At 34.7% G+C, this 26219-nt stretch overlaps 1 protein-coding gene and 2 long non-coding RNA genes across 9 annotated transcripts in view; all 3 read right to left on the bottom strand.

The window, feature by feature from the left end:
* LOC116161788 (dynamin) overlaps positions 1-18937 on the bottom strand; it is a 37453-nt gene extending 18516 nt beyond the window's left edge. For 4 of the 7 annotated variants that reach the window (XM_031475252.1, XM_031475254.1, XM_031475255.1 and 1 more), the window contains exons 1-12: positions 18555-18718; positions 18163-18236; positions 10974-11123; positions 10718-10921; positions 10477-10669; positions 10219-10428; positions 9919-10126; positions 9709-9846; positions 9502-9659; positions 9152-9449; positions 3623-3742; positions 3108-3116 (exon numbers count right to left, since the gene is read on the bottom strand). In XM_031475252.1, coding sequence (XP_031331112.1) covers positions 3108-3116; positions 3623-3742; positions 9152-9449; positions 9502-9659; positions 9709-9846; positions 9919-10126; positions 10219-10428; positions 10477-10669; positions 10718-10921; positions 10974-11123; positions 18163-18236; positions 18555-18718 — 1926 coding nt within the window. Of the gene's footprint in view, positions 1-3107; positions 3117-3622; positions 3743-9151; positions 9450-9501; positions 9660-9708; positions 9847-9918; positions 10127-10218; positions 10429-10476; positions 10670-10717; positions 10922-10973; positions 11124-18162; positions 18237-18554 lie in introns of all 7 variants that reach the window. The other 3 variants (XM_031475251.1, XM_031475257.1, XM_031475253.1) reach the window with 3 other exon arrangements.
* A 2609-nt stretch (positions 18938-21546) lies between these two features.
* On the bottom strand, positions 21547-23361 carry LOC116162204. Its single transcript, XR_004143511.1, has 4 exons — positions 23100-23361; positions 22703-23045; positions 22178-22618; positions 21547-22061 (listed from the first exon to the last, which is right to left on the bottom strand). It is a non-coding gene; the product is annotated as an uncharacterized LOC116162204 (long non-coding RNA).
* An 8-nt stretch (positions 23362-23369) lies between these two features.
* On the bottom strand, positions 23370-25112 carry LOC116162205. Its single transcript, XR_004143512.1, has 3 exons — positions 24025-25112; positions 23714-23976; positions 23370-23616 (listed from the first exon to the last, which is right to left on the bottom strand). It is a non-coding gene; the product is annotated as an uncharacterized LOC116162205 (long non-coding RNA).
* Between the last annotated feature and the right edge of the window lie 1107 nt (positions 25113-26219).

Genomic DNA, 26219 nt, shown 5'->3' with positions numbered 1-26219 from the left:
TTCTTTTTGTCTAAGAGCATAGTAGGAAGGAAGGCTTTATAAATAAGGATAAGTACTTTCAATGTCATCAACTTCTAAAAAAAGGAGTTCATTTTCACCAACTTTGGACATTTTAACACAATGTAAAATAAAAGTGAGGTTAAGCCTCCTTCAAACTTATAAGCAAAATTGAACACGCCCAGCACACACCGCAACTTAACTTTGCTATAAAAATGTTTTATACTTATAAACTTATATTATAAGGAAAAATGGCCGTCTAACATAACGGAAAATGCTGTCCGCAACCTGGCTATTAATGATACAAGTTCGTTTATGAACGTCATAATGAAACGTGTGTAACGTTAAATTCACGAGGCGTAGCCGAGCGATTTTAGTTACACAAGTTTCATTAATAACGTTCATATAGAACGTGTATCATTCAAAATTTAATCTAAGACGGTCCAAATAGATTTTAATCAGATTTTTGAGTTATCTAAACGTTTTCATAAATTATGATTCAAAATTATCAAGTGCCCATACTAGTGGATGTCATATGGTAATCGCGTTTGTCAATTTTGACGTCTGCTATAGAAAATAGTAGCAGTTATCATTTGCGAGCTTTTATGAAATCATAAGAACACTATACTGCATTCATTATAAGAAGATAGTAGATGGCGCTGTGTTTAAAGATAGACACACACAGGATAAATATAAAACGGCACCAAATTTGAAACATGAAAATAAATCAACAGATTTCACGTTTGGATCATTGAAATTGACATCTAATTCGTTCGACAGTTTAGTTCGTAACCGAAACTACTAATATAACAAAATTGGTCACACATTTTATTTGCCGGCGTAATACAGACTCGTGGTTTAACCAATCACAGTGAAGGTCAAAGCTTCCCGCTACCTTCTTAAAATGAATAGAGTATAGTGCTTTGTAAAACTAGTTGTGCAAATATCTATATATGATGGTTTCCATTACCTTGTGCACATTCCTTTCCTTATTTTAACGAGAAAAAAAACTTCTGGTTGACATAGATTAAATTACATTTAAAGGTACACGCAAAAAACGATTGTGCACTATTACCAGAATTTGTAATTCAAAAATTGAAGGCATGTTTTTTGTTCAAATACCAAACCCTTCTGTTCTTGTATAGGTACTAATACAATGCGATAAAAAATGAGTTGCTGTCGAGTCACCTTTGGAATTTTTGTTTACATGGGAAATCTTATTTAACTTGAACTTCAAAAGGCGACTCGACAGCAATTCATTTTTGATCGCCCGTTACAAGGTGGAAACGTTGTCTGTATAAATAATACTGCAGTCGAAATTGCAAACTCTAAATAAAATTTTTGACCTTCATTTGTTAATATACGCTATTTAAGTGATCTTATACCGTGGTGAATTTAACAGGATACATAGGCGAATTTAAAATTAGAAAAAACTGTTTGTTTTTGTTCAGTTCATTTTGTCATACCTACAATATTGTAATCATCATTTTCAGTAATACTTCATACTATGCGATCAAAAAAGGGTTGTCACCTTTGGAATTTTTGTTTACACGGAAAATCATATTTAACTAGAACTTCCAAAGGCGACTCGATTGTCAATCCTGATCGCCCGTCATATGACGAGCTGCAGAAATCTTACTCAGAGGTTATCGGGGGCGCAGAGTCCATATCTGCCCTCAAAATTGACAGAGGATGCCCAGGGGCGGCGCTTCAGGGGTGCAGTAGAGTAATAAATTAACCGTGTCGAGAAAATCGTTACGTGGGACAATTCATTTCTTTTTTACTGAAAATTCACCCTCACGTTCCATGATCACTACCCCTGAGCATACCGGGAAATTTCGAGAGTAGATCTGAACTCTGCGCAAACGAAAACACCCGAATAACAATTTCTAAGAAATTATATCTTTGAGAATGACTCCTGGTCGCAATATTGGATTTTAAGTGACAAAACTTTCAATATTGAAAGAAGAGGAGCAATTTTACAGCGACAGTACTTTAAAATTCAACAATTGCTTAAAAAAAATTAAATGTGTCATCTTATTTTAGCAATATTGTAGTAATTACTGTATTTCTAGTAAAAACTTTATATAGTCGCTCTAGAGTAATGTATGCAGAATTTATATGTTCAAAAATCCACCCTAAAAAATGATTGTATAAGCCCAGGAGTCATTCTCAAAGTTTGCTATAATTTTACATTGCAATTTGTCAGTGGCGACACCTATTGGTTCTCATGAATTATATGCCATCCTTAATATAAGGAACTAAATGAAATTATTGTTTTTAATAATTAAGCAAGTTTTTGTTCAATTAATCATTGCACTTGCAAAGTGATTTTAAGTTTTTAAATTATATTGAAACCTTAAAATCTGAAGGTTATATACAACAGAGGGTCCGCGCCAGCAATACCCATGCAGTTTTTCGTATGTTTTTAAAAGATTTTAAAATGTAGAGAGCAATCCACATAAAATGTATTCAAACTGAAAAGACTAGTATTTTATGATTTGGGGTAAGAAAATGGTTAAATTAGCAAATATGAGCTATTTTCGCATTCACTTGCAACACATATCAGCGAATTAATTTTAGTATCACAATAATATGATTTTAAAATTATTATAACCACATATGCTAATGAAAAGGTTCATTAGACTAAAAAAACGTTTCACTCCAAAACACATGGAAAGAATAGAATTTATATAGAACTTTCCTAAAATATGTGTATCATATAACTGTTGTCATTATCTGTATCTCCCAGATGAAGTTGACAACTGGAGAAAAAAAGTTATAAGTTATAACTTTACACCCTAACAAAGAAACTCACTGAGAAAATCCATAATAATAAATCCCGTTTTATTGAATATATTTCTCTGAAAAGACAAATATGTTGATACAAAAATCATGTTCCAACAATAACAATTTTTCTCTGGTCAAATCCATCTGTGGACATACTGTATGCTAGTGTGCATACTATTCTAAAGTGTAGCAAGCTTGCACAAATACTTCATGCAAAAAATGAAAAAATAAGTGTATTGCAAATTACTTCTTTGAGTAACACACTCTGTAATAAAGAAAATACCAAACCAAACACTGAAGAAGAGGATCAAAATACTTGCCCGAATTTCCTGCAAAGTAAAGAATTCATATTTATATATGTGAAATGTTAATTAGTGTGTAAAATATTGCAGGTGTTTCGGTACCTTGTATGTAAGTGTTCTTTTAAACATTAAGACAAAACAAAAATAAAAATAAACAAAAGATATTTTATTGCAAACTCGCTTTCATGCCATGTTAATCTTCACTGTACGATTTAATTGAGGCTGGAAGACATTAGTCCTTGTATAAGCCTTTGTTGTGACAGACGTGTACATATGGAATTATGTTTTCAGTTTATTACTAATATATGTATATTCTCTTTTAGGTGAAAGCATGACAAAACTGTATAAGATGATAAATTTATTGAGAGTAACTGAAGCTGACGATGCGATAAAGGATGACACACTCAGTACAATTTATCGATTTCTTACTATAAATAAAATGACTTCATGCAAATGTACAATAAGCCAATTGGTGTTGTGTTAACGTTTTGTGCTGTGAAAACATGCGGAATAATAATAAACTTTAACTTTACCTCGTCGCCATTCTGCTGCTCAGTTTGCTTTTCTGGATAAACCCCCGCCCTTAAAAATGACGCTTTCCAGGAGTCCACTTCGTCTAAGGTTTCGCAACTTAATTCTAATTGTTTATAGTCCTGTAACAAACAGCTTGTTAATACTGTATACATTGTTGGCAACAAGTTTTGTTTTTGACACAACTTATTTCCTTCACGTATGATGATTTAGGACTAGATTATGCAATTTGACTTTGTCAAATTCAACTTTAAATGTCACTAATAGATGCTTCCACTGTTAAATTTAATTTAAGGGGTTTATTACTCTTCAGTCTCCGATTTCAGTTTCCGGATTGAGCTGTATCACAGATCAATTTTCAAATGAATAGAAAGTGTGTTTTTATAAGGTCAAAATTGAAGGTTGTTAAACACTTATATCATACGAATGTTACCCAGAGAAAATGCTGAAAATTAACGAACTGTCAATAATTGTTCTGGTAGTAGTTGGTTATCTCTTTCTAGCATGAATGTAAAGCCGTTGATATCTATTTACGTATATTATGTGTAAAAATCTACACAAATATTGGATACGTTCAGCAGACACAACTGTTGAGTATGTTGAGACGTTGACTTATATGAATGATGAATGGTGACTTCTGGTGGAAGTCAACAGTTGGTAATAATTGGCACCACAAATTTGGCGTAATATCATAAGCTAACATGTGTTCTGTAAAGTCAGTGTCAATGTCAAGTCAGGTAAGCGATTGAAAAATGATGGATAAAAAACCTGACATTATTGTTTTGAAAGATTATGTTATCATAAATAATAAGTTAGTTCTTAAAGGTAAGGCATTTTTATTTATACCTACAATATCCATTTTTTGTCAACACAAAAGTAAGGTTAAGATACAAATACAAGAATTGTGGTGTCAACAGAATCGTTCAGGCATATGTTGACATTTACGGTGTGGTCAACAGTTGCTTCGGCTGAACGTATCCATTATTTTTTGTGACAACTGCCAAACACAGGCGATCTGATCAGAACAATTATTGAATGCCCATTATTATACTGGATGTCCCATGACAAATGCCGGCTATCTATATCTCAAAAAGAAAACCTCATTAAAAATTTGACAGTATACTAATGTCAATAAGAGAAATTCATCTAAAATACACTGTGTACCAAAAAGAATATACGTATTACTAAGTAGATGAATGAGTACATTGTCGATTTTCTATTCATTCCCACTAGATGACAGTTTTGATTATTACCATAACCACAACACATTCACTTTATGTTCTTTTCAAAGAATTATTACACAACTGTTGATTAACACGTGAAATAAACCTTAGGCACGAATGGAAATATCTGTCATAAAGACCCTATCATATTTAATAGCATTTTTACATTATTAAATCAATATTTAAAACAATGTATTTACTAGTATATAAATAGGGGGTTCCCACTGTAAACAATATCATGCAGATGAACACTAAGAATAAACTAAGAAATGACGGGACGACCTGTATATGAGAATATTTCAATTTGTGTGGTTGGTTTTGCTTGAATTTGTTATCTCAGAGCCTATTTTACCTTTTAAAATTGCAATATTTCCTTGTTTGAATTTTATCGTTTTTGTAATTTATTTAATTTAGATAAGGGGCTTTAAGTGAGATACATCTGGTCAAATTTACGTTTTTTAAAAATGGTTACATCTGGTCGTATGTAATAAGGAGTTCTTATTGGACGAAATTAAATTAACGCACGTGTTCTTGTCGCTGTTAAGAGATAAGGTATTGTACGTTGTGCGCGTTTCATATTGGAGTAGTGGGGACGTGTTCCTTCAAAGCGGGTGTTATCAAGTCTAATTGTGATTGGCGATGTTTTTGAAAATCGTGAAGAAGAGGATTATTTTATAGTAGAAGTGGTGTTCCCTTAAATACTGAAGACGAGGCTGCCGATGCGAGTTGCCCGATGGTAAAAGAGCATGTAAATTTCTCAGGCAATCTAATTGTTTTGTTGGCAGTTTGTCGGGTTTGAAATAAAGAAAGTGTGCAGAAGAAGTTAATCAACCTTCATAAAAAATGTAAGTTATTGTCAAATAAAGTAATTAGTAAAAGTTTGTGGAAAGTTTTATAATTGTCCATATTCAGAAAAAGTTAGTTCGAGAGTGAGTAAACAAGGTACTTGTCTGCTTAGTGAAAGTGAAAAGTTTCTACCATCCGAGCAACAACTGAAATTTTTTTTCATCTTATTTATCAAGCCAACAAGTCATTGAGTTCATTTTAATAAAGCATGAGTTCCTGAAGCTGTCAGCGAGTGTTTTTGGGTCTTTGACAAGTCAGCGTCAATATCACCAACCTTTCAAGACCAGATTATTTGAATTATTTTTTAAAAAAGTGTAAATAATTTTAAGGTTTTTTAAATTTTTAATTATCGCCGCCTGCGTGCGGGATAATTATATCTGTAAACTTCTTTTACAGCAGATTTTGTTTTAATTGTGGCATATGTTACGGAATAAATTATTGTCATTGTCAATCAATTGTGTTTATTCGAATCCTTTGTGCGACCCAGATAGTTTGCAGATTTTTCTATTCTTACCCAAGATTTAATTCAGGTGTGAATTAAAATTTGTGTAATTTTTTTCTGAGTTTCAATTTTTATTTGTTTTAAGCTAGATAGGAAGGTGTAGTGACCGTACGCCGTTGCACACAGCAATATCAACGCGTTCCAGGTAAAGAGTAACCTCTTCTAAAAAGAAACCAGCCATAGTTAAATAATAATAGTTCTCATATAGAAAAAAATTGGCAATTATGATTTCACCTGAAAACATCATTTTTGACATAAAAATTAAAACATGTCAAAAACAGCTGAGTTTAGGTATTAGGCATTACACATGAAATGTATACAATTTTACATAGAAACTAAAAGACATAATAATATATAGGGGGGTTCACTTAAAGCGTTTGCATCAAATACAGTGCCACCTCATTAATCCGGATAATTAAATACCAGAGGTGAATTTGTGAATTCTCCGGATTACTGAATAGTGGGTTAAGAGTGCGTGAATGTTTCTAAATAACTTTTTTCTACAACTGTCAAAAAAACCTGTCATTTTCTGACGAATTTCGAAACGCGAAGTACTAGATTTTTAAACGGTTAATTAATAAGTAGGGTTGCTCTTGACAACGTGCGCGAAATCGTCAACAGTGAAAAAAAGTATTTCGCGCACGTGACAAAGTTGAACTTAAACAGCAAATTTAATTAACAATCGGTTCAGTTGTAGAAAAAATATTGTATATAACGCTAGCGCGAAGTTATTTCGCGCATTTGACTGATATTTTAACTCGGCTTCGCCTCGTCAAAATACCTTCAGTCTCAATGCGCGAAATTGAACTTCGCGCTCTTGTTATATAAATAACTATTACACGTTTACTCTACATGTTCAAATAATTTTTTTTTAATCAAAAACAGCATAAATTCTCATAAATGAAACATAATAACTAAACATTAATCTACATAAATAAAATACACGTGGATGGGCATATGAAGAAAACTTTTAGACATTGTTGTGAAGTTTAAACAGTAAGCAACATAACGTGCGACGACTGCAGTTGGCCGACTGAATAAATTAACATTTATTCTGAACATTGAATGTGATAAACTAAATGTCATTCTACATCCTGAGAAGGAACTTTTCTTTACATGGGAAATCGTACTTATCTTGAACTTCCAAAGGCGACTCGACAGCAACTCGCCCGTTACTAGGCTTAATGTTTTATGTCTAATATAAAATCTGTATGAATAATTACACAATTTTATTGAGTAAATTATAAAATTATAAAGCTCCTATAAGTATAAATGTTTTTAAAATGTTTGAGGGGGGACTGCCATTATTCACAAACAGTTCTCCGCATTATACGCGCTGTCTCGTCTAGAAAAAGAGAATTACATTACATTTACAACTAAGACACTAAAGAGAATAGGAATTATAATGGGCGACAAAAATGAGTTGCTGTCAAGTCGCCTTTGGAAGTTCAAGTTAAATATGATTTTCCATGTAAACAAAAATTCCAAAGGTGACTCGACAGCAACTCATTTTTGATCACATAGTATTAAAATTGCAACTAATTTTTAAAAAAAAAAGAAAACTTACGGTGCAACTCTACAATATGCGATGTTCCTTCCTTCAGGGAAACTGTTTGCAAACAACCATATACAGTGAATTTTTTTTAAATGCGAACATAGGAGTTTGCATGCAATGTAATTTCCCTATGTTCGATTTTAAAAAAAACACATCAATCTATTGAGTAGTTCAAATGAGTAATAGATACAATTGACAGCTGTCACATTTTTAAAAATACCGCCGTCCAATTTAATTACGAAATCGGTTAGGTTATTGCTTAGAATGTCAAGGAGGACACTTCGAACATTTATTGTAATTGATTTCGGTATTTATTTTCTTCATTTATGTATTGAATAGATCAAATTAGTAAAATACCAGGTGCACATGACCTACTAATAATTGAAGGTTAGTTCACAATGAATTGTGATGTCAGCGCGTGCCATGTGAAGTCAAGTTATCGTAAGTTTAAGAAAAATGTATCCTAAAGTTGCTATGGCCTCACATGGCTTCTTTAAAAAATCTTACCGAGTGCTTTTCATCATAAAAACTATAGAGTTGCTGTTCATAGTCACACAAGTTGAGCGTTTTGGGAATGTGAACCGCGTACCTCATAGATTGATGTGTTTTTTTAAAAATCGAACATAGGGAAATTACATTGCATGCAAACTCCTATGTTCGCATTTTAAAAAAACTAACTGTATATTACTCGCCAAAGAATGGCTCCAAGTAAGTGCTTGTTATAGTGCGCAGGGGCACAACAGAGTATATCCCTGTAAAATTATAAAATTAGGATCAATTTTTCAAAATCGTAATAGTTTTTCTTACCTTTGGTACAAATTGGTGCACCTGCAAGTGCAACCACTAACATTTAGTTACATTGTGCACCATTATTTTTCAACCTGCAGCAGTAAGTTAGACTTGATAGATACTTATAATCAACATTAAAGATTGTCTTTTATAGGAGAAAATCGCGGATGCATGCATCACTTACTGATAAAAGGGATTAATAACGCACAATAATGTCATCAATTGCAGACATCACTCATTTTGCAGTTCATAACAAATCATCACTTACAAAATTACGCGTAATACGCGCAAATAAAATATATATCAACCACAAAACCGCAAATTGTCATACTGTACACGAAATCGCCCATAAGAAATACATTGCGCTTATGGAGATTTACATTGCGCCAGAACCCCCACTGTTAACTATTGAGTATAAAAATCATAATGGAAACAATAACAACCAATCATTAAAAGCCACGGTTTCCACTTCAAGTTTTGTTACTTCAGTCAATTATATCTTAATTGAAAGTTTAGAGAGTAATTTAAAAATTAGGTTAGAGCCCCTAATGATAATGAGTAAATATCGGTCTAAAAAACAAACACAGTTGTTTCTCATGAATCAATTGATACTCACTTTGTAAACGTTTCTACCGTCAGGATTGAACAGTGCGAACATATGCCTGCGTGACATAAAACCTTGTTCCATATCCCGTAACTTAAGCGAATCTAAAGGCAACATATACTTCTTATCTCTTTCTTCTTCATCTTTAAACCATGAAATGCTTTCCGATGTGAGAACAAACCAATAATCTCTAGAGCCGCCTTTCATTATACCAAGATTATGGATACACATGTAGCCCTTTCTAATAACTTGATTTCCTAATCCTCTCGCCGATCCCGTTTTGTTTGAGTTTTCTGATTGATTTTGGGCACTATAACCATTCAATAAAGGAATACAGGAATCAAAAAAGAAGTAATACTTACTTTGCAAAACCGATAAAGTCTTCATGATTCGTATTCATATAAGCTAATTCACAGTCAACAAGAAGTATCAACTGTTCTTTGCATAGCTGTTCCCTCTGTCGTATGTGTGTAGTGATGATTCTTTCAGTTTCTTCTCGTAATCGTGGATAGCGCGCCATCTGTGAGAGAAATAAGATAAAGTATAAAAAATAATGGCGAGTATATTACCTTCTCAGTACAAATTCGAACAACATTCGTTAATTCGGTTACTACCAAATCGACACACTTTAATGATGGTTCTTTAAGACGAGATATTTGCTTTTTAACAATTGCTTCAAATGCCATGTCCGGAGTAAAGAGGCCCACCTAACAATTACAACTCGATTAGTACAACTCAAGAAAGACATATTTTCTGAATTTGACTATAATTATACTTACTCTTATACCGTGAATGTTTCTAATAGCGAAAGCAATTTCCCTGCGTAGTTCCTTCTCATCAAATTCCATTTTAACAATTTCAAACGGAAACCGTTCATGAAATAACCTATTGATTTTAGCACCACCCGAAAGTTCCATAGTATTTATCTGAGCAGAACCTGAACCTTCAATTGTACGTTCGAAATCAGATTGAAGTTGTTGAATCATTCTGTAAAATAATAATTGAAGAAATAAAACTAGTTACAAAAGGCCCCCTTACAAGAATATGAGACATGCAATAATCTTATGAAGTATACTTACTGAAGCATAGCCTTTGTTTTGATAGAGGGATCATCAGGTCTAAAATGTCTAAATTGATCTACATCTTTTTCCAGGGTAAGTGATTGTTTCTGTAATTTATCACGCAGTCCAGGTAAAGTGTCTCTAATGTGATTCGTAAGTTGCTGATTAAGAATCCTTTGTAAGTAAGGTGTACCTAAGCGGTCAGCAAGGTGTCGATACGACGGATGGCTGAAATAATATCATGAAAATGGAATACAAAAAAGAAATGTGACTTGCCTGATAAAAAACTGTCGTTCTGCAGAGAGCGCGGCTTTAATATCTTTTCTACCATCAATGTCTTTTTGTGAACGATTCACAACACCTATATATCCTCTACGTAAAGGTAATAATTTATTTTCTAAAATGTCACGAGCATCGGTACCCTCGTCCATTAAATCTAACTTAGTTATCACACCAATTGTACGTATCCCTATAGAACAAAAATGTCAAAATTATTTGCAAACAGATAAATAATTACCTTGAAGGTCAACCTCCTTTGCCAATTTCAGGGCATCCGAATTCGCTAAATCAGTATTCGCGGGTGTAACGGCAAGAATTAGGCAAGAGTCTCTTTTGATGAATTGCATAATCATAGACTTAATTTGATGTTCAATATCAGCTGGTTGATCACCTATAGGCACTTTGGTAAGACCTGGCAGATCAATTAGAGTCAAATTCAAAACTGTAAAATAAAGACACAGTAGATTTACACAAAGAATTGAGTGTAAGTATACCATTAGGAGAATACACTCTTAAATTAATCGGAATATTTGAAATACCCTTATTAGAACCCGTCACACGGTCAGTTTCAGCCTCAATTTCTCGGCGTACTTCATCAAAGTCGACGAACTTCTTTCCTTTGTTGTGTAAAAATTCGGCATACTCTACAATGAAATCATGTAAATTGCGATGATAACGACAATAAATATTTAGATTAGTTTGTAGATTTCTTTTGAAAATACCAAGCAAGTAAAGTAGCTGTTTCTAATTAGTGATGCTATGCTTCTCATTGCTTTTATGGGGTGTTTTTAATAATAGAAAAAGGCGAAGTGAATTACCAATAATTACTTCCTTATGAAAAGACCAAGGGAAACACTCTGTATATAAAATTTTTAATGCAACAAAAGGCGAAGTGGTACTATACTATACTATACTAATTGGCGTGTCCAAAGATTTTTCGAGAAGATGTTCCTTTCATTATGAACACACTGTATATATTTTTAATTTTTTTAATTCATCTTAAATATATAGGCGATCTAGAAACAAAAGTTATATCGTGGCAGACACACAATGAAAAATCAAGAACGTAATCCCACATTAGTGAGTGTGCTAAAAAATAATACAGAATTTAGTGTATCTAATTGTTTATAACATATAACCGAACATATGCCGATAAATATTTAAAGAAGCACTACCTAATTTTTGTTTTTCGCGTTAAAAAATACGCAAAAGGTAAAAACTGTAGAGTAAACCTCAAGTTTCTCTGCTGTCTAAATCTCAAGTATTTGTAAAGTTAGCATTATTAGCCAAGTCATATTAATATATTACGTAGAAATAATTCCCTAAAACTTGTTGTACCCATTAACAACAAATAAAAACTCAACAATCGTAGCTGTGATACAGTGGCGGACGATTTTCATTTTTCTCGTCCTACTTCAATGTCAGTGTATAAGAATTTCATTTAAATGCTTCGATAAATAAAAAAAGTTGGCACTGCGCATGCGCAAAACCAAATTTTGAAACTGGCGTTAGATTTTCCTTTATTCCAAGTGCCTATGTATGAAATTTCATTTAAATACTTTTATAAATAAAAAAGTTTGCAATTCGGTTTATAAATGGTCGAGATGGGAAAAGGGCACTGCGAATTTTGAATCGATTCGACTCAACTTTTGGCATTGCATGTTATATGGCTAAAGCTATACTTACCCATACTGAATTTCATGCCATTCAATTCATAACCTCGTTCATAACTAACGGAGATGTCAAAGCGATCGGGTATTTCTAAACAAAGTTATCGTTCACACAGACAGATAGATGGACAGACAGACAAAAGAACAAACGGACAGACCAACAGACAGACGACAGACAGCAATACAAAATTATAAACGATTATTATTATTATTATTATTATTATTATAAAGGATCGTTAATACGGCAAAAGTGTAAAATTATGGAACATGTAAAAAACGGTTTTTTATTACAAAGAATGAAAGATTTAAGAACATATACAAATGAAAAAAAACATTTCCTACTACGCAATAATTAACGACAAGTGCCAACTAATTAGTTTCTGCATCCCAAATTTAGTTCATTAAGTATTTCCTCAAAATGTATCATTAAGTTACATAATAGTACAACTGCGTTATCCTTACTAATTACACTTAACCATTTATATTTATATGTATTTCATGTGTTTTGTACCGATAAATAAAATGTAACCAAGTTTTTTGGAATGATGCTTTCGAACGACCGCAAATGGCGAAATGAAAAATATGTATCTGCCATCTTATACAACGAATAATATTATGTACCACAGGTTGAGAACTGCTGCATGATAAACAACATAATTACAAAACACAGTACTTCTATACCTCCCAAGGGGAATTTCCTCGGGAATTTCACCGGGCAAACCTTTGTCCTCGTACTGCCGAAATTGGCAGTATTTGGTGTAGTCCCGCTGTCCTGCCAGTAATTCTGTGTACTATCAAGTACTACTAGGTACTGCAAGTGTACTGCCAGGTACTATCAGTTCCTGTTTGCATACTGCCATGAACCACAAAATGAAGGATAATCTTATTGACATTTTTTTTATGAATGCCATAAAAAAATGTTCCAGGTAGAACGCAACATAGGGAAAGGCAATGTATTTTTTTCGCAAAGGATTTACCTTTGGCTTTAGCATTCAACGTACCACTCGAATCCCTCGTCCAATCCCTTTCTATTTTAGCATTAGATTAGGCAAGCGCAATAACGTAGTTAACGCTAACTTGAAACACATATCAAAGGCCTTTTGGATCCTTCGCGAAAAAATACATTAATTATGTTTGCCTATGGTGCGGTCAACCTGAGACACACGGTATATGTTATACAATGCGTTCATCTTAAACTGGAACATACGATTTTGCATGCAATGTTAGGCGCTTTCTTTAGACTACTTTTTTTTCTTTCTTAGGATCACGTTTTACCAAAGAACATGCTAATTTAAATCCAAGTGGAAGTACTTGCACAATTATGCTCCTCTTCAGTTATAAATATTGACTAACCTAATATTTGAGCAAAAATATCCTTGCATTTATAGGTTAGGAATTCGTGATCACTAAACAAATCATAAAACTTTTATGTTCTGTTTGTTCACGATTTTTATTAGCAATCATGATCATGAGATCACACTTCGAAAGAATATGATTTGGCAATCCAAACGGATCACCGAAAGAAAGCGGCTGTTATTTCCCCATAAAAAAAAAAACGAGTCAACCTATAGGAGTAGTTCAAATGGGTAGTAGGTGCAATGTACAACTGCCACCTTCAAATCTACCGCCCTGCAGATAAATTTCAAAAATGCTGGTCTAAAGAGACGAAAATTGAAATTATAAATTTATACAAAGGTCACAACAGTGCAAGACAAGACCGCGATTTACTTGCAGTCCAGTATCCTGATAAACCAATACCTTCCATTTCAACGTACATAACCTAAAAATAATTAAAGGCTGGTTCAGTTGTGCCTCGCACAAATTTCCAATACGTGTCTGTAGTTGTGAACCGCACATATCCTATAGGTTGATGTGTATTTTATTTTATAGGGAAACATTATTGCACGCAAAATCGTATGTTCCAATGTAAGACAAACGCACTGGATATGTATTGTACAGGGTGTTACATATAAGTATGTATAAAAAATTTGGGTGGTAGAGGGGATCAAAACAAGCACAATAAACCGAAGGTCCAACATGTTTCGTTTGGAAGCCACCCCCCACAAAAGTGGTGAAATTTGCATTTCTTCTTTAATTTTTTTCTCAGCAATCGTAAGAGTTAGAAAGACTCGTGGCACGTGTCAGAATAGTTTTTTGGGTAGGTATGTATGTATAATTTTGCAAATTTATTTTCAAAATTCCTACCACAAAAGAGTGCGAAATAAAATTCTGATTTCTACGAGATTTGGTATCTGGGGATGAAAACCACAAACATGAAATTAGAAGGTAGTAGTAAAAGAGTGGGAGATTTTTTTTTTATAAAAAAAAAGAGCGATATCATAATTGTCATTTTGTACACGTGTGCAAAATATAAAAAATGGCAAAAAGGGCGGGTAACTGGCGCATTTTCCATGAATTGATCTATACTTCTCGAAAGGTTATGTAATGGACTATGTGTGCAAAGGAAAATAAGTTATGACACAAATATTCTTAGAAATAAGTCTGTGCATGCGCACACCTAATGTTTAAAATATGCGATATGTTTCCCTAATTAGAAGACCTTTGGTTAAAATTTCAAAAAAATATCTATAAATAAGAAAATTGATATTGCGCAGTATGCGCATGCGCACATTTGATTTTTACAATGTGCGATATGCTTGTCTTTACTAGAAGAATCTTTGGTTAAAATTTCAAAAAATATCTATAAATAAGGAAGTTGACATTGCGCATGCGATTGAAATTTTACATAATTATGACATGTTTGGGGGGGGGGGTGGAAAGCGTAAATAAATTTTGGGACATATCTCATCATCCCTACAATCGTAGACCCAAGAGTCCTACCCTATGTTCACATTGATTGATTAATTGAAGATATGCTAACTTCACAGCAGTGCTGGTTTAACAAGATCTAACACTGACTAATGAAATAGAACAATACAGGACCGTCTTGCCAACTTCACATACATGTATTAAATGGGTCATAGCTGAACTATTTATAATTCAAATAAATTCAATATAAACCTATGTCGAATACAAGCTCCCTAAATGGAAAAGGTTTTTTCTTTTTTATCAAAAATTTTCAGAAATAAAACAAGGTTCTCGATTGTTCATTAGGTAAGTATCTCTTTCTGCACAGTAAAACTTTGTTCCTAGACCACCTACTGATCTCAACATTGCTAGTCTCTGCATTCTTAAAACTGTTTTAGTCTGTGTATCTGTTTTTTGCCAATGTACCAAGTCACCCAATAAGACTGTTCCTCTGCCATATCTCGAGAACCGTTCGTCATATGACTTAGGGGTAAAAAAATTATTGGGTAAATCGGTCATGAAAAATCGCTGGAAAATATTCTAAAAATCACCAACAGAGGGCTTAAATTTTAAAAAGGCATTTTCTTTCAATTTCGCATAATAAACTAAAAAAAAATTTTTTCACTATTTTAAAGAGGACCAGTTTATCTATCTATCTATTCTCCGCCAGGGGGCCAGTTTTGACTCTATGATCCAAAATCCTAAGAAAATCAAATGGAATATGACTTTCTTTATGAAAAAGTAGCCAAATAACATTCAAAGAGGCCAGTGAAAACCGTTTTTCAAAATCTCGTTCCTAACCTCAAATATTGGGAAAATGAGATTAATTAAATAATTAATAAAAATGCTTAAAATGCATCTTAAATTGACTTTATACGTATTTCAAGTATATGTCGATGGCGCGAAAGAAAAGCACCCTACACTTTTAGGTAAGCCTTGGAAAATTAAACAAAGGAAACACGATGCATTATAAAATAATAACAGACGTAATTTGTAAAGTATTCTGCTGTGTTTACATTCAGAAAGTGCAGTTTTTTGAATTTGTAATCTTTTCTAAAATGCCGATCTCTAACCAAGAAGGATTTAATATGCTGGCGATATATTTTGAGTATTTTCAAAATGCGATCATCGCTGCCCACATCTTCTATTTGCGTTATCCAAATCGACCACGAACAATCGCCGCCAGGATAAACAGCAGAATAATTTACAAATTACGGCTGTTATTATTTTATAATGCATTGTGTTTCATTTGTTTAATTTTCCAAGGGCTACCTAAAAGTGTAGGGTCCTTTTCCAAACAATCTTTCGCGCCATCGACAATTTCAGCATTTTTATTAATTAATTACATAATCTCATTTTCCCAGGTTAGGACCGAGATTTTGAAAAACGGTTTTCGCTGGCCTCTTTGGGTGTTATTTGGCTACTTTTTCATAAAGAAAAAGTCATATCATTCCATTTGTTTTTTTTTAGGATTTAGGATCATAGTGTCAAAACTAGCCCCCTGGCGGAGAAGGATTCAACTATATTTTGGATGATTCTTGTTGCCCAAGGAATGCTCTTTTTAACGATACCAAATTTGTTACAATTTTGGTCAAACCTCGGGTCAAACGGTTAAGAAGTTAAAGCAAGTCGAGAAGCAGGTTAATGCAAAAACAATTGAACGCCCCACGCCATCTCTGTTTTTGAAATAACTGAGAAAATGTGGAAAAAAATTTTTTACTTTATTATGCGAAGTTTGGTCTGGTGGTCATTTTTAGAATATTTTTCCAGCGATTCTTCATAACCGATTTACCCAATAATTTTTTTTACCCGTAAGTCATATAACGAACGATTCCCGAGATATGACCGAGAAACAGTCTTATTGGGTCACCTGGTACAGAATCAGATATCCATATAGTATTTCCGAGTATTTCATTGAAAATAAATAATTTTTATGATATGTATCATTTAAGTATGTAGATTGATAAAAACATGACGTGTAAGCAATCGACACAATTTTAATAAACTCTAAAAAGGTACCAATACAATTTAATACACTGCACAAAGTAACATAAATCTGAACGTAAAACGACATGCTTCAAGCATTAACCCTTCAGTGGTGACGCACGGTCTCTCAGACCGACGAAAAGTATTTTTCAAATTTTTCTAAAAACGGCGCAGCGCATGGCACTGCTAGTTCTGCTAGCTTAATATTTTGCGTGTCTGAGTTTAGTACCAGACGAACAACTTGATGAAGCAAGCCGTTCTTTGACAATTAACCCTTTCGGTCTGTCAGACCGACGTCACCATTGGTGTACCTAAAAATTCAAGCTGCCACTGCACATTCTTTCAAACAGAAATCGAGAACAATTCGGAAATTTGGGTAATTTAGTGTCGTGAGTAATTGGCCGCTTTCCGGTGCATCGCCGCCAATGATGCTACGAAAATTCTAGTCAGCGCAGCATTGTAACGCGCATCCCCCCGTAAGCTTAGTATTGTGTATAATTCAATTTAGTTATGTTCAGTGGCGGTCCCAGGGGAGCCCGTGCCCCCCCCCCCCCCCATTGTTCATTTTTTTCATTAGATTTCTTTTATTTTTTTCCGTGTTGGGACAAAGTTCGAGTTTGGGCCCATCCCGTTACCAAATCCTGGGACCGCTACTGCTATGTTACAAGAATAAATGAAATATAAAATTTATTTATATGCCTTTGTTTATTTATTGACTGAACTTTTTCCTTTATTTTAAGCCAAGTTACATGCGTAGTAACTACGAAATCAAGCCAAAATCAAATTCACCACTGGTGTTCCAAAATTTCCCGTCACCACAGGGTTAAGTACCTAAGTCATAGTGGAAAGTTATTTCGATTACATGAAATCAAGCTTAAAGCTGGAAATACACGATCAAACATCACGACAAACATGTACGCGTACATGTTCGTTAAACATTATCACATAGACTGAATGAATCCACCTACGTGTTCGAAGCGTTTTTCGGTGCAGCACACACGCGATGATGTTTGATGAAAATGTATGCGCGTACATGTTCGTCCTCGTGTTTGTCGTGATGTTCAATGGTGTGTTCCCTACTTAAGAGTTGCCCTAACCAATCAATGTAACCGTTCAACATTTCTGTTGATGAACAAATCTCGTATGTTAAGTAGCGAGTCAAAGATTAAAATAAAATTCTCAATTTTATTTATACTAGGAATAAATATTGCATTCTCACCAGTATTTGAATTTATCAACTGCAAGATAAGTGGCCTGCGAGTAACAATACCAGAACCTCGAGGAAGGAAGTCTCTAAAAGAAAAATTGATGTTAATAAACTCTTCTTATCACAAAAAGTTGTTCGTAATCAATATTGTTGGAGGTTTCATTCTCATTTGGGTGGGTGAGACAAAACTGTGAATTAGAGAAGTTCAAACTAATTAAACCCTTTTAAAGATCATGAATCATAATTTTATTAGATTCTTGAAAGCATTTACAATGTCACAAACATTCATCAATCACCACTTGACTGGATAATCAAAATCAATAGTGGAGAACATTTTTTTCAATTAACCCTAACTGTGTTACTTGAATGTCAAAGGAATCGAAAAATTGTATAATATCTATTACCTCCCCACGAAATTTTCCAATACGGAGCTTTTCCCTGCTGATTGTCCGCCCACAACGGCTATTTGTGGTAAATCCAAAGTCATGTGCACCCCTAACTGAGTAAAGGCGTCTTGCAGCTTATTCACAATTGGAATAAGCTGCTCCATTCCTACATTTCCTGCCATTTTTGGCCGGAAAACTTTATTACTGTTCAGTTGAAACCAATATTATTTCACTACTACAAAACACTTCCCGAATGTAAACCAACGAACATGGCTGAACAATAGCTGTCAATTGCGCATGAGTCACCTAAATCTATAACGAAATCTAAAACAATGATAAACTGTATTTAGAAGAATGCTCCTTCAAATATCCGCAAACGCATTAATTGTTAATCGCCGCCTTAAACTTTCTAATTCAAAATTTAAGAGACTGTGGTTTTGTAAGCATTTACAAATTATTATTAACAAAATTTGAATTAGGTCTGTCAATATTAAGGGTCATGCGCAGAGAGCGAGTGCTTGTACGTAGTTTGGGTTGCATAATCAATCAAATCAAATTGATCCGATAAAAAAATGTATAGTGTAGTTCAAATATTGTTTCATGTAGCCTGTAATGTAATGTTTAACTTTTTCCAAGCGACCTACTGCAAGCCGGTTATATACAGTGCTACACCATTTCGCGACCTTCATCCTTAAATGTGCTCTGAGAAACTATATCATATTTATTTTCCTTGAGTCCTTCCTGAGAGGATAGGGTGATAGTTGTGTTTATGATAAGACACGTTCATATTAGCACAGATATTAGCATTAGGTAATTTTTTTTGTGCCGTGTCACACAATAATCCACGTTCCACCTAAAGCGATTTTCGGGAAAAAGTTCACTAGTTAAAAAATATAAATCTGAGATTAAAAATTAAAATACGTTGGAAAATTGGGAAACCTCCTACAGCACTGCAACCAACATTACTCAATCAAAATACTGTCAGCATAGTCTTGTAAAAATAAATGGATAAAGCCTATCAGCCATCGAGATAACAAAAATATTGAGAGAAAGAAGATTATAGGTATTTGATATATCCAGACTGCAGTTTGTAAAACGGGGTTTTTGTCGTTTGCAGTTAGTTTTCTCGGTTGTTCTCCGTTGTAATTATTGGAGGTGTTACCATTGTATCTAGGTACTACCTTTGTAATGAAACAAAGCTACTACCTATACAGGGTGGTGCCTACCGCAACGCAGCATAGGGATTTCAATGGTAATTTCTTTATTGTAAATTACTAGCTCCCCTAATTATTTTAGAGCAAAAGTCTAAATACGTTTTTTTAGAGAAAAAAATACTGCATCTGTTCATACTTTTAGTTATAATTTTCCATTTTTCAAAACCGTAAAAATCGACAAAATAAAAAATTACATTTTTATAAATCAGTGATGCTTTGGAATCTTTTAACAAACTACAAGCGCATCGCATCTAAGTTATCGTTATTTGACGTCGAACGATTTTCATATTTAATTCTGTTTCAACTAACCGACGCAATAAAAGGCATCTTAGGGTAATGTTTTTTAGAGAATGTATGCTGCATCTGCATCAGATACTATTTGTTTATCAGAGAGAATCAGAGTACCTACATAATCGAAGAAAAAAAACTGATTTGAAGAAGATTTGTTCCTAAACTCATATTCGGATTTTCCGCTACTGCAGTCAATACGTTGAATGTATTGTCGTTTTCCTGATGGTTTTGACGGACATTTTGAACGTTATTGCACTTGCAATTCGTTAACTAATTTATAAACACGTATAAATTTAATATAGGTACGTCAAAGGCAAATAATGAAACGTGATCGCTGTTTTTTAGGTAATTCCAAGGCATATTTAATTTATTGTAAAATGAACCTTTTTATTTTGTCGATTTCTACGGTTTTGAAAAACGGAAAATTATGAGTAATAGTATGAACAGATGCAGTATTTTTTTTCTCTGAAAAAAACGTAGACTTTTGCTCTAAAATAATTAGGGGAGCTAGTAATTGATTATAAAGAAATTACCATTGAAATCCCTATGCTGCGTCGCGCTAGGCACCACCCGGTATATACTGAAATACAATTTCCTCTATGGTATTACCATTGAATTTATAACTATTCATTGGTATTACCAAACAGCTTATCTTTTTAAATAACTAAAATAGAATTTTTTGTAAAAATAATAAATTGATCTTGTACGAAATAATTTGATAAATGGTTAATGGGAACATATCGAAAATGTGTATATGAATATAAAACAATCCCAAAACCATTTCAAGTAATTTGAGCGAATCATGGTACAATACTCTCACCCCGAGCGCCCTATTGCTAACCCCTCAAACGTTGAATGGCACGTGCGATGTATCATTGGAAAGCGCTTTAAAAATAATTTTCGATGGTACCGATTATAAGAATATTACAGGATAAAAGTCGTAGCTGACAAGCAGAATTGGGGGGGGGGGAATTCGAATATACCTACCTACCAAACAAAGTTGAAAACTTCTTTTACTGAGGGAACAGAGTATAGTGTTGTCTACTTAAAAATGCGCAGTAAATCGTGTGGTAAAATAGACCGTCTGAATAGTAATACAATTGCATTTCATAAGCAAATAATGCGAGCTCGCTGCCATTTTTAGTTAATGGTCCATTTCAATATAATAATATAAAGTATTCATTGCCCGTTACGGTTTATTGAAATTTTTCTTAGTTATGGCCATGGACACTGCTCTCTATGTCCAGGGCCGGCACTTCTTTATTTTGACGTGTGGTGCTCTACGCCCAGAAGAAACGATTTTGAAATTCAATGTTTTTATTAATTGGATTAGGAGGAGTAAACGGGGGATAAAAAGAGAAAATAGAATAAACAATATATTGCACATCTCATTACATTGCCATCGAAAAAGTAGAAGAACGTTGCGCAGATCGCGAAATCCACTCCTTCATCAGGGGTTTTAAATCCAACGCCGCAGTATAATCCCGATGTATACATGGAGAACGGCTACATGATTGAGTCGATCTTGCCTTAAATTCGAACGCAAATAGGTCTTCAGCCTGCGAAGTGCAGAAAAAGATCTTTCTGCCGTACAAGTCGAAGCAGGGATGGTAAGAGTGTGTAGTTTGTTGCGCGTGTAGTGCTAAGCACCACCACTTTGTTTTCCGTCTGGTGCTTGAGGCCTTGAGCCTTTGCGCACTACTGGAATTGCCGGCGCTGTCTATGTCTCAGTGAAAAAATGTACCTAATGCAGTTTAGTTTAAAGAGCGATTTTTGGATATTTTTCAAACAACATCCCATATTTCGGCACCGGTAAAAACGACCATGTGTGCTTTTTTCCGCCCCCAACATCATGGGCTGAGCCCTCAATATTACTTGGTAATTCACTCACTTGCTCAGAATCTTCCAGATCCACGAATGTGTAATTCATTAGCTGCTCCCCATCTATAGTTCGGGTAGGGGAATTATACATAATATTGGAGACCACACCTACTTTGTGTCACACAAATTTCCATATCGGCTGAAAAAACCATAGTTCCTAAGTGGCGTCTACTTTCAATTAATATAAAAAAATAAAATAAATCGAACAAAAAATAGCAGACAAACAATACTGGGTACTTGTTAAAAATTTTTTACCTTCATTAGGTGGAGGCGTGAAGGTGTGTAAACTTAGCCATTTAAAAAGCTTAGTTCCATACTTCTCATGGTATTTTGTTTATTTGTGAAGATAGAGGCGGACTTCTTCCCCAAAAGAAACCATTTCAATCGATGTTTAAAAGTCCAATAAGTTGACGGGTAATAATTCGAACCTCCTATGCCTCTTAATACATGGAAAAGTTTCTAGGGCATCTTGATTGAATCGGAAAGTCAAACTCTAGGTCAAACTATACTCAATATTATATTTTTCATGTAGGTAGTCATAAAGGCCAACTAATGATTTATTCGTAAGAATAATTCCCTTCTAAAATGGAATAAGGAATTTATGCTTCCCTACTCTTAATTCCGCAGTTGCGACAGAAACGTTTTTTAAAAGGCTATTCTGATTTTCCAATTTAGTCCCATACGCCTGATGTTTACCTAAAAAAGTAATGATGAATTTTTCTATCTATATCTGTGTACATATGCGACTTTTATAGACACAAACAAGCATTAACTATTTACCTATAGTCATACAGGAAATAATTTCCAACCTTGGGCAAATATATGATTTCTGGCAAACTTCAATAGATGATGGTGGGTTGTTGCTTTAGGTCTTACACTGCGCAACGAAATTGCAGAAGCAATATCTGTTGGCGACCACAGTGAACTACTTTGTTCTGTGGATTAAGCAGTTTCCTTATTTGTCCCATTGTGAACACATTTTCAAGCGCAGTGTCGAGACTATTGGCTGTTCCATAAAGTTTATTGTTTTCTGACAACAATTTAGCTTTTTTTATTCTAAGAGCTACGCCTTATCCTCCATGAACATTTTCTTGTAAGCCGCATAAGCAAACATACCTACTTACTAAGCACGTAATATTAATGTAAGGAAAGAGAAAAGAGCAAAAGCAATACTTACTCATCGGTTTCAATACTCGGTTCCTTCTCGTTTCCGGAATTACTTTATGTAGTACATATAAGTTGCCTATATTGTTGTATCATTTGAGTTGTACTTGTGTACCACCTTGTGCACCACGCACGCGGCGGTACGAATTTTGCAACATGTACCCGATGCGCAGAGTTGTACCTACCTATATAGTAAAACAACCCGACCGACCCGATTTAGCGACCATCTTTGTGTTAATTGATTATAAAACACATTACCCAATTTGTTGTTTGTGACAGTTTGCTCGCTTTTATTATTATTATTATTATTAGCGAGTATTTCTCTGACTAGTCGCTTCTAGTTCCTTTTTCCTCTCTGAGTTCTCGTTAAATACTTTTCTCTGTTCTTGTTTGGTCATGTGGAAGCTTTAACGTGGGCACTGCATCAAGTTTTAGTGTCCGACAAAACTTGCTTGGATTTTCATTTAAAAGACGGTATTTTAATGGAATTTCAAAACATTTAGCTTCGAAATGAATTGAGCACACTGTCGCTAAAATAAAGTGAATGTACACTTAGGTATATCTATATTATAATGGTAATGGTAATAAATAAAATTTTGTATTTTAGCGTGCTACCTACATTCTTACCAAACTTTACATTTATGTGACCATCCCTCTTACAGGCTACAATCCATTGCTTTCGCAAATCTTCATTTTTCGGGAATCCGAAATATTTAATACCTGAACCTTTCGTATTCCGTGAATAATTGTAGCATTTTGCAATCGCGCAGCCCGGCATTATCGTCGATATCGTCGCGGTAGAATAAAAGCAGGAATAAAAGATATCCGCTACCGCAATTATTCGAGTGTTCGCTAGTTCGCAATACAGGCTATCAAGTATTCAAGTACACCTATGCAAAAGCACTTCCTGTACGGCTGTACGTAAGATAAAAACTTACCTTATAATATGCACCACAATGCGGAATACACTTCGAAAACGGGGTATGCCATTTAATCTTTACGGGTTTACGTGTATTTACGGTGGTAACGGTTTACGGCGTTTACGCGCCAAATCACAAATGTAACTAGTCTGACGTCATGCGCGTGTAGGACGTGTTTTCGTATATCAAGTGATCGCCCTACTAGACCTTTTACTTTTTACTCGTAGCCAGATCTGTAGGTATATCTTGACCTTAGAAGACTATGAAAGAAAGGGGACTGATAAATTCATATATGTATTATACATATATGGATAAATTATACTATCAAGAGCAAGCTGCGCGTTGAGACAAATTTTCGTGTGCCGGCCATATTCTCGGTGCACAAAAACTGTTTTTAATTCTTATTTACATCAGCTGTTTGCATTTCTTGACCAGTGGCGTATCTCCATTGTACTTGTATAATATTATAATGAACAGAAAAGATGCATCAATAAACGTACATATTAAGTAGTCCATCTGTCGTGTCGTGTCGTACAGAAGAGTGTGCACTTTCTACTTAAACACGTTTGTATTTATATTATACTGAACACGGATTATAAAATTATAGCAAAGGCAGTTTCCGCCAGACTATCTGATGTCATTAATAAACTTATACCAGCAGACCAAAGTTACTCCATCCCCAATAGATCTATGTATGACGCAATACACTTACACAGGGAGTTGCTCCACTATGCAAACCACCAAAACAGGGAGCTAGCGATAATAAACCTAGATCAAAAAGCCGCATTTGATAATATAGATCATCAATATCTATTTTATGTACTAAAGAAGATGAACCTTGGGGAATCCTTTGTGAATATGGTGAAACTGTTATACCGAAACATATTTAGCGATTATAGAATAGGATCGGTACTTACTAGCGCTGTCAGAATTGCAAGCGGTATTCGGCAAGGGTGCCCTTTGTCAGGTCCACTTTTTTCATTAGCCATAGAACCATTCCTAAACCTAACCCGAAAACTACTACAAGGTTTCTCGATTCCTATGTCTCCCTTACAACTTAATATCAAAGTGAGTGCATACGCGGATGATGTGTCGATATTCGCAAGCTGTCAAGACGATTTTAAAAACGTGTATCGTTGCTACAAAATATACAGCCAAGAATCCAGTGCAACACTTAACGACAGCAAAAGTAAGGGGTTATGGGTTGGTGCTTGGAGGGGAAGACAAGATCAACCTCTTCCCTTTCGTTGGACATCCGACGGTATCAAAATCTTAGGAATGTTTTTGCACAATAACAACCAACAGGATGCTCCCCACGCTTTCAACGTTTTGGACAACATACTTACCGCTACCATCAATAAATGGAAAAGGATCTGCCCTACTCTTTCTCTGATGGGACGGAGTAACGTCGTAAATAAATTTATAAGCCCCAAACTATTACACATCTTGCATGGAATTACACTACCTATCGAGAAACAATTGCACCTACAACAGCGAATTATTAATTTTATGTGGACCGGAAAACATTGGACATCAACGAAAGATTTATGTTTGCCAGTGTCGCAAGGTGGGCTGGGCTTGATTCACTTGCCTTCTAAAATAAAAACACTGAGAGTATGGACCGCCAAAAAGTTAACTCGACCAGGAGAATTTCAAAATTGGAAAGGAATTATAGATTTCGCACTGAAACAATGTGACAACTTAGGTCTTACCTGGCAATGGTTTTTTACTACTCAAACTCCACGGCGGCGTCATTACTTATCACATTTCACGATCGACGTAATATACAGGGTGATTCCTATAGTACCTGCCACCGTTTGGGAGCGTGTAGGTGGTGCGTAGGGGAGTATTTTGATATAGGACACTTGGGGTCGGAAATCTAAAATAAGGGTGCCAGAGCCAAATTTACCTTCTGGAATTTCGCGCCTGTAGGTAGGCAACCCAACCGGCCGGCGGTGCACACGGAGCGATCTCAGGCGGCGATGTGTGGCTGACACTTGATCAGAATTTTGTTTAAACCCACGAAATCCCGTCTGCAACGACGCGTATCAAGTGAATAAACACTATGGCAATAGTAATAATAGTTGGCTAGATGTAGGAAGTGCATTGAGAACAACGGTGGCCACGTTGAACACTTGTAAACGTTATTGCTTTTGACTGTCGTTTTCCCTCCTTCCCTCCCATGTCGCTTCCTCGCGCTAACTCGCTCTGCA

This window comes from Photinus pyralis, unplaced genomic scaffold, assembly GCF_008802855.1.
Source record: "Photinus pyralis isolate 1611_PpyrPB1 unplaced genomic scaffold, Ppyr1.3 Ppyr1.4_LG10, whole genome shotgun sequence".
NCBI lineage: Eukaryota > Metazoa > Arthropoda > Insecta > Coleoptera > Lampyridae > Photinus > Photinus pyralis.
Note: the sequence above shows the minus strand (reverse complement) of the source record. Positions and strands in the feature narration are given on the sequence as shown.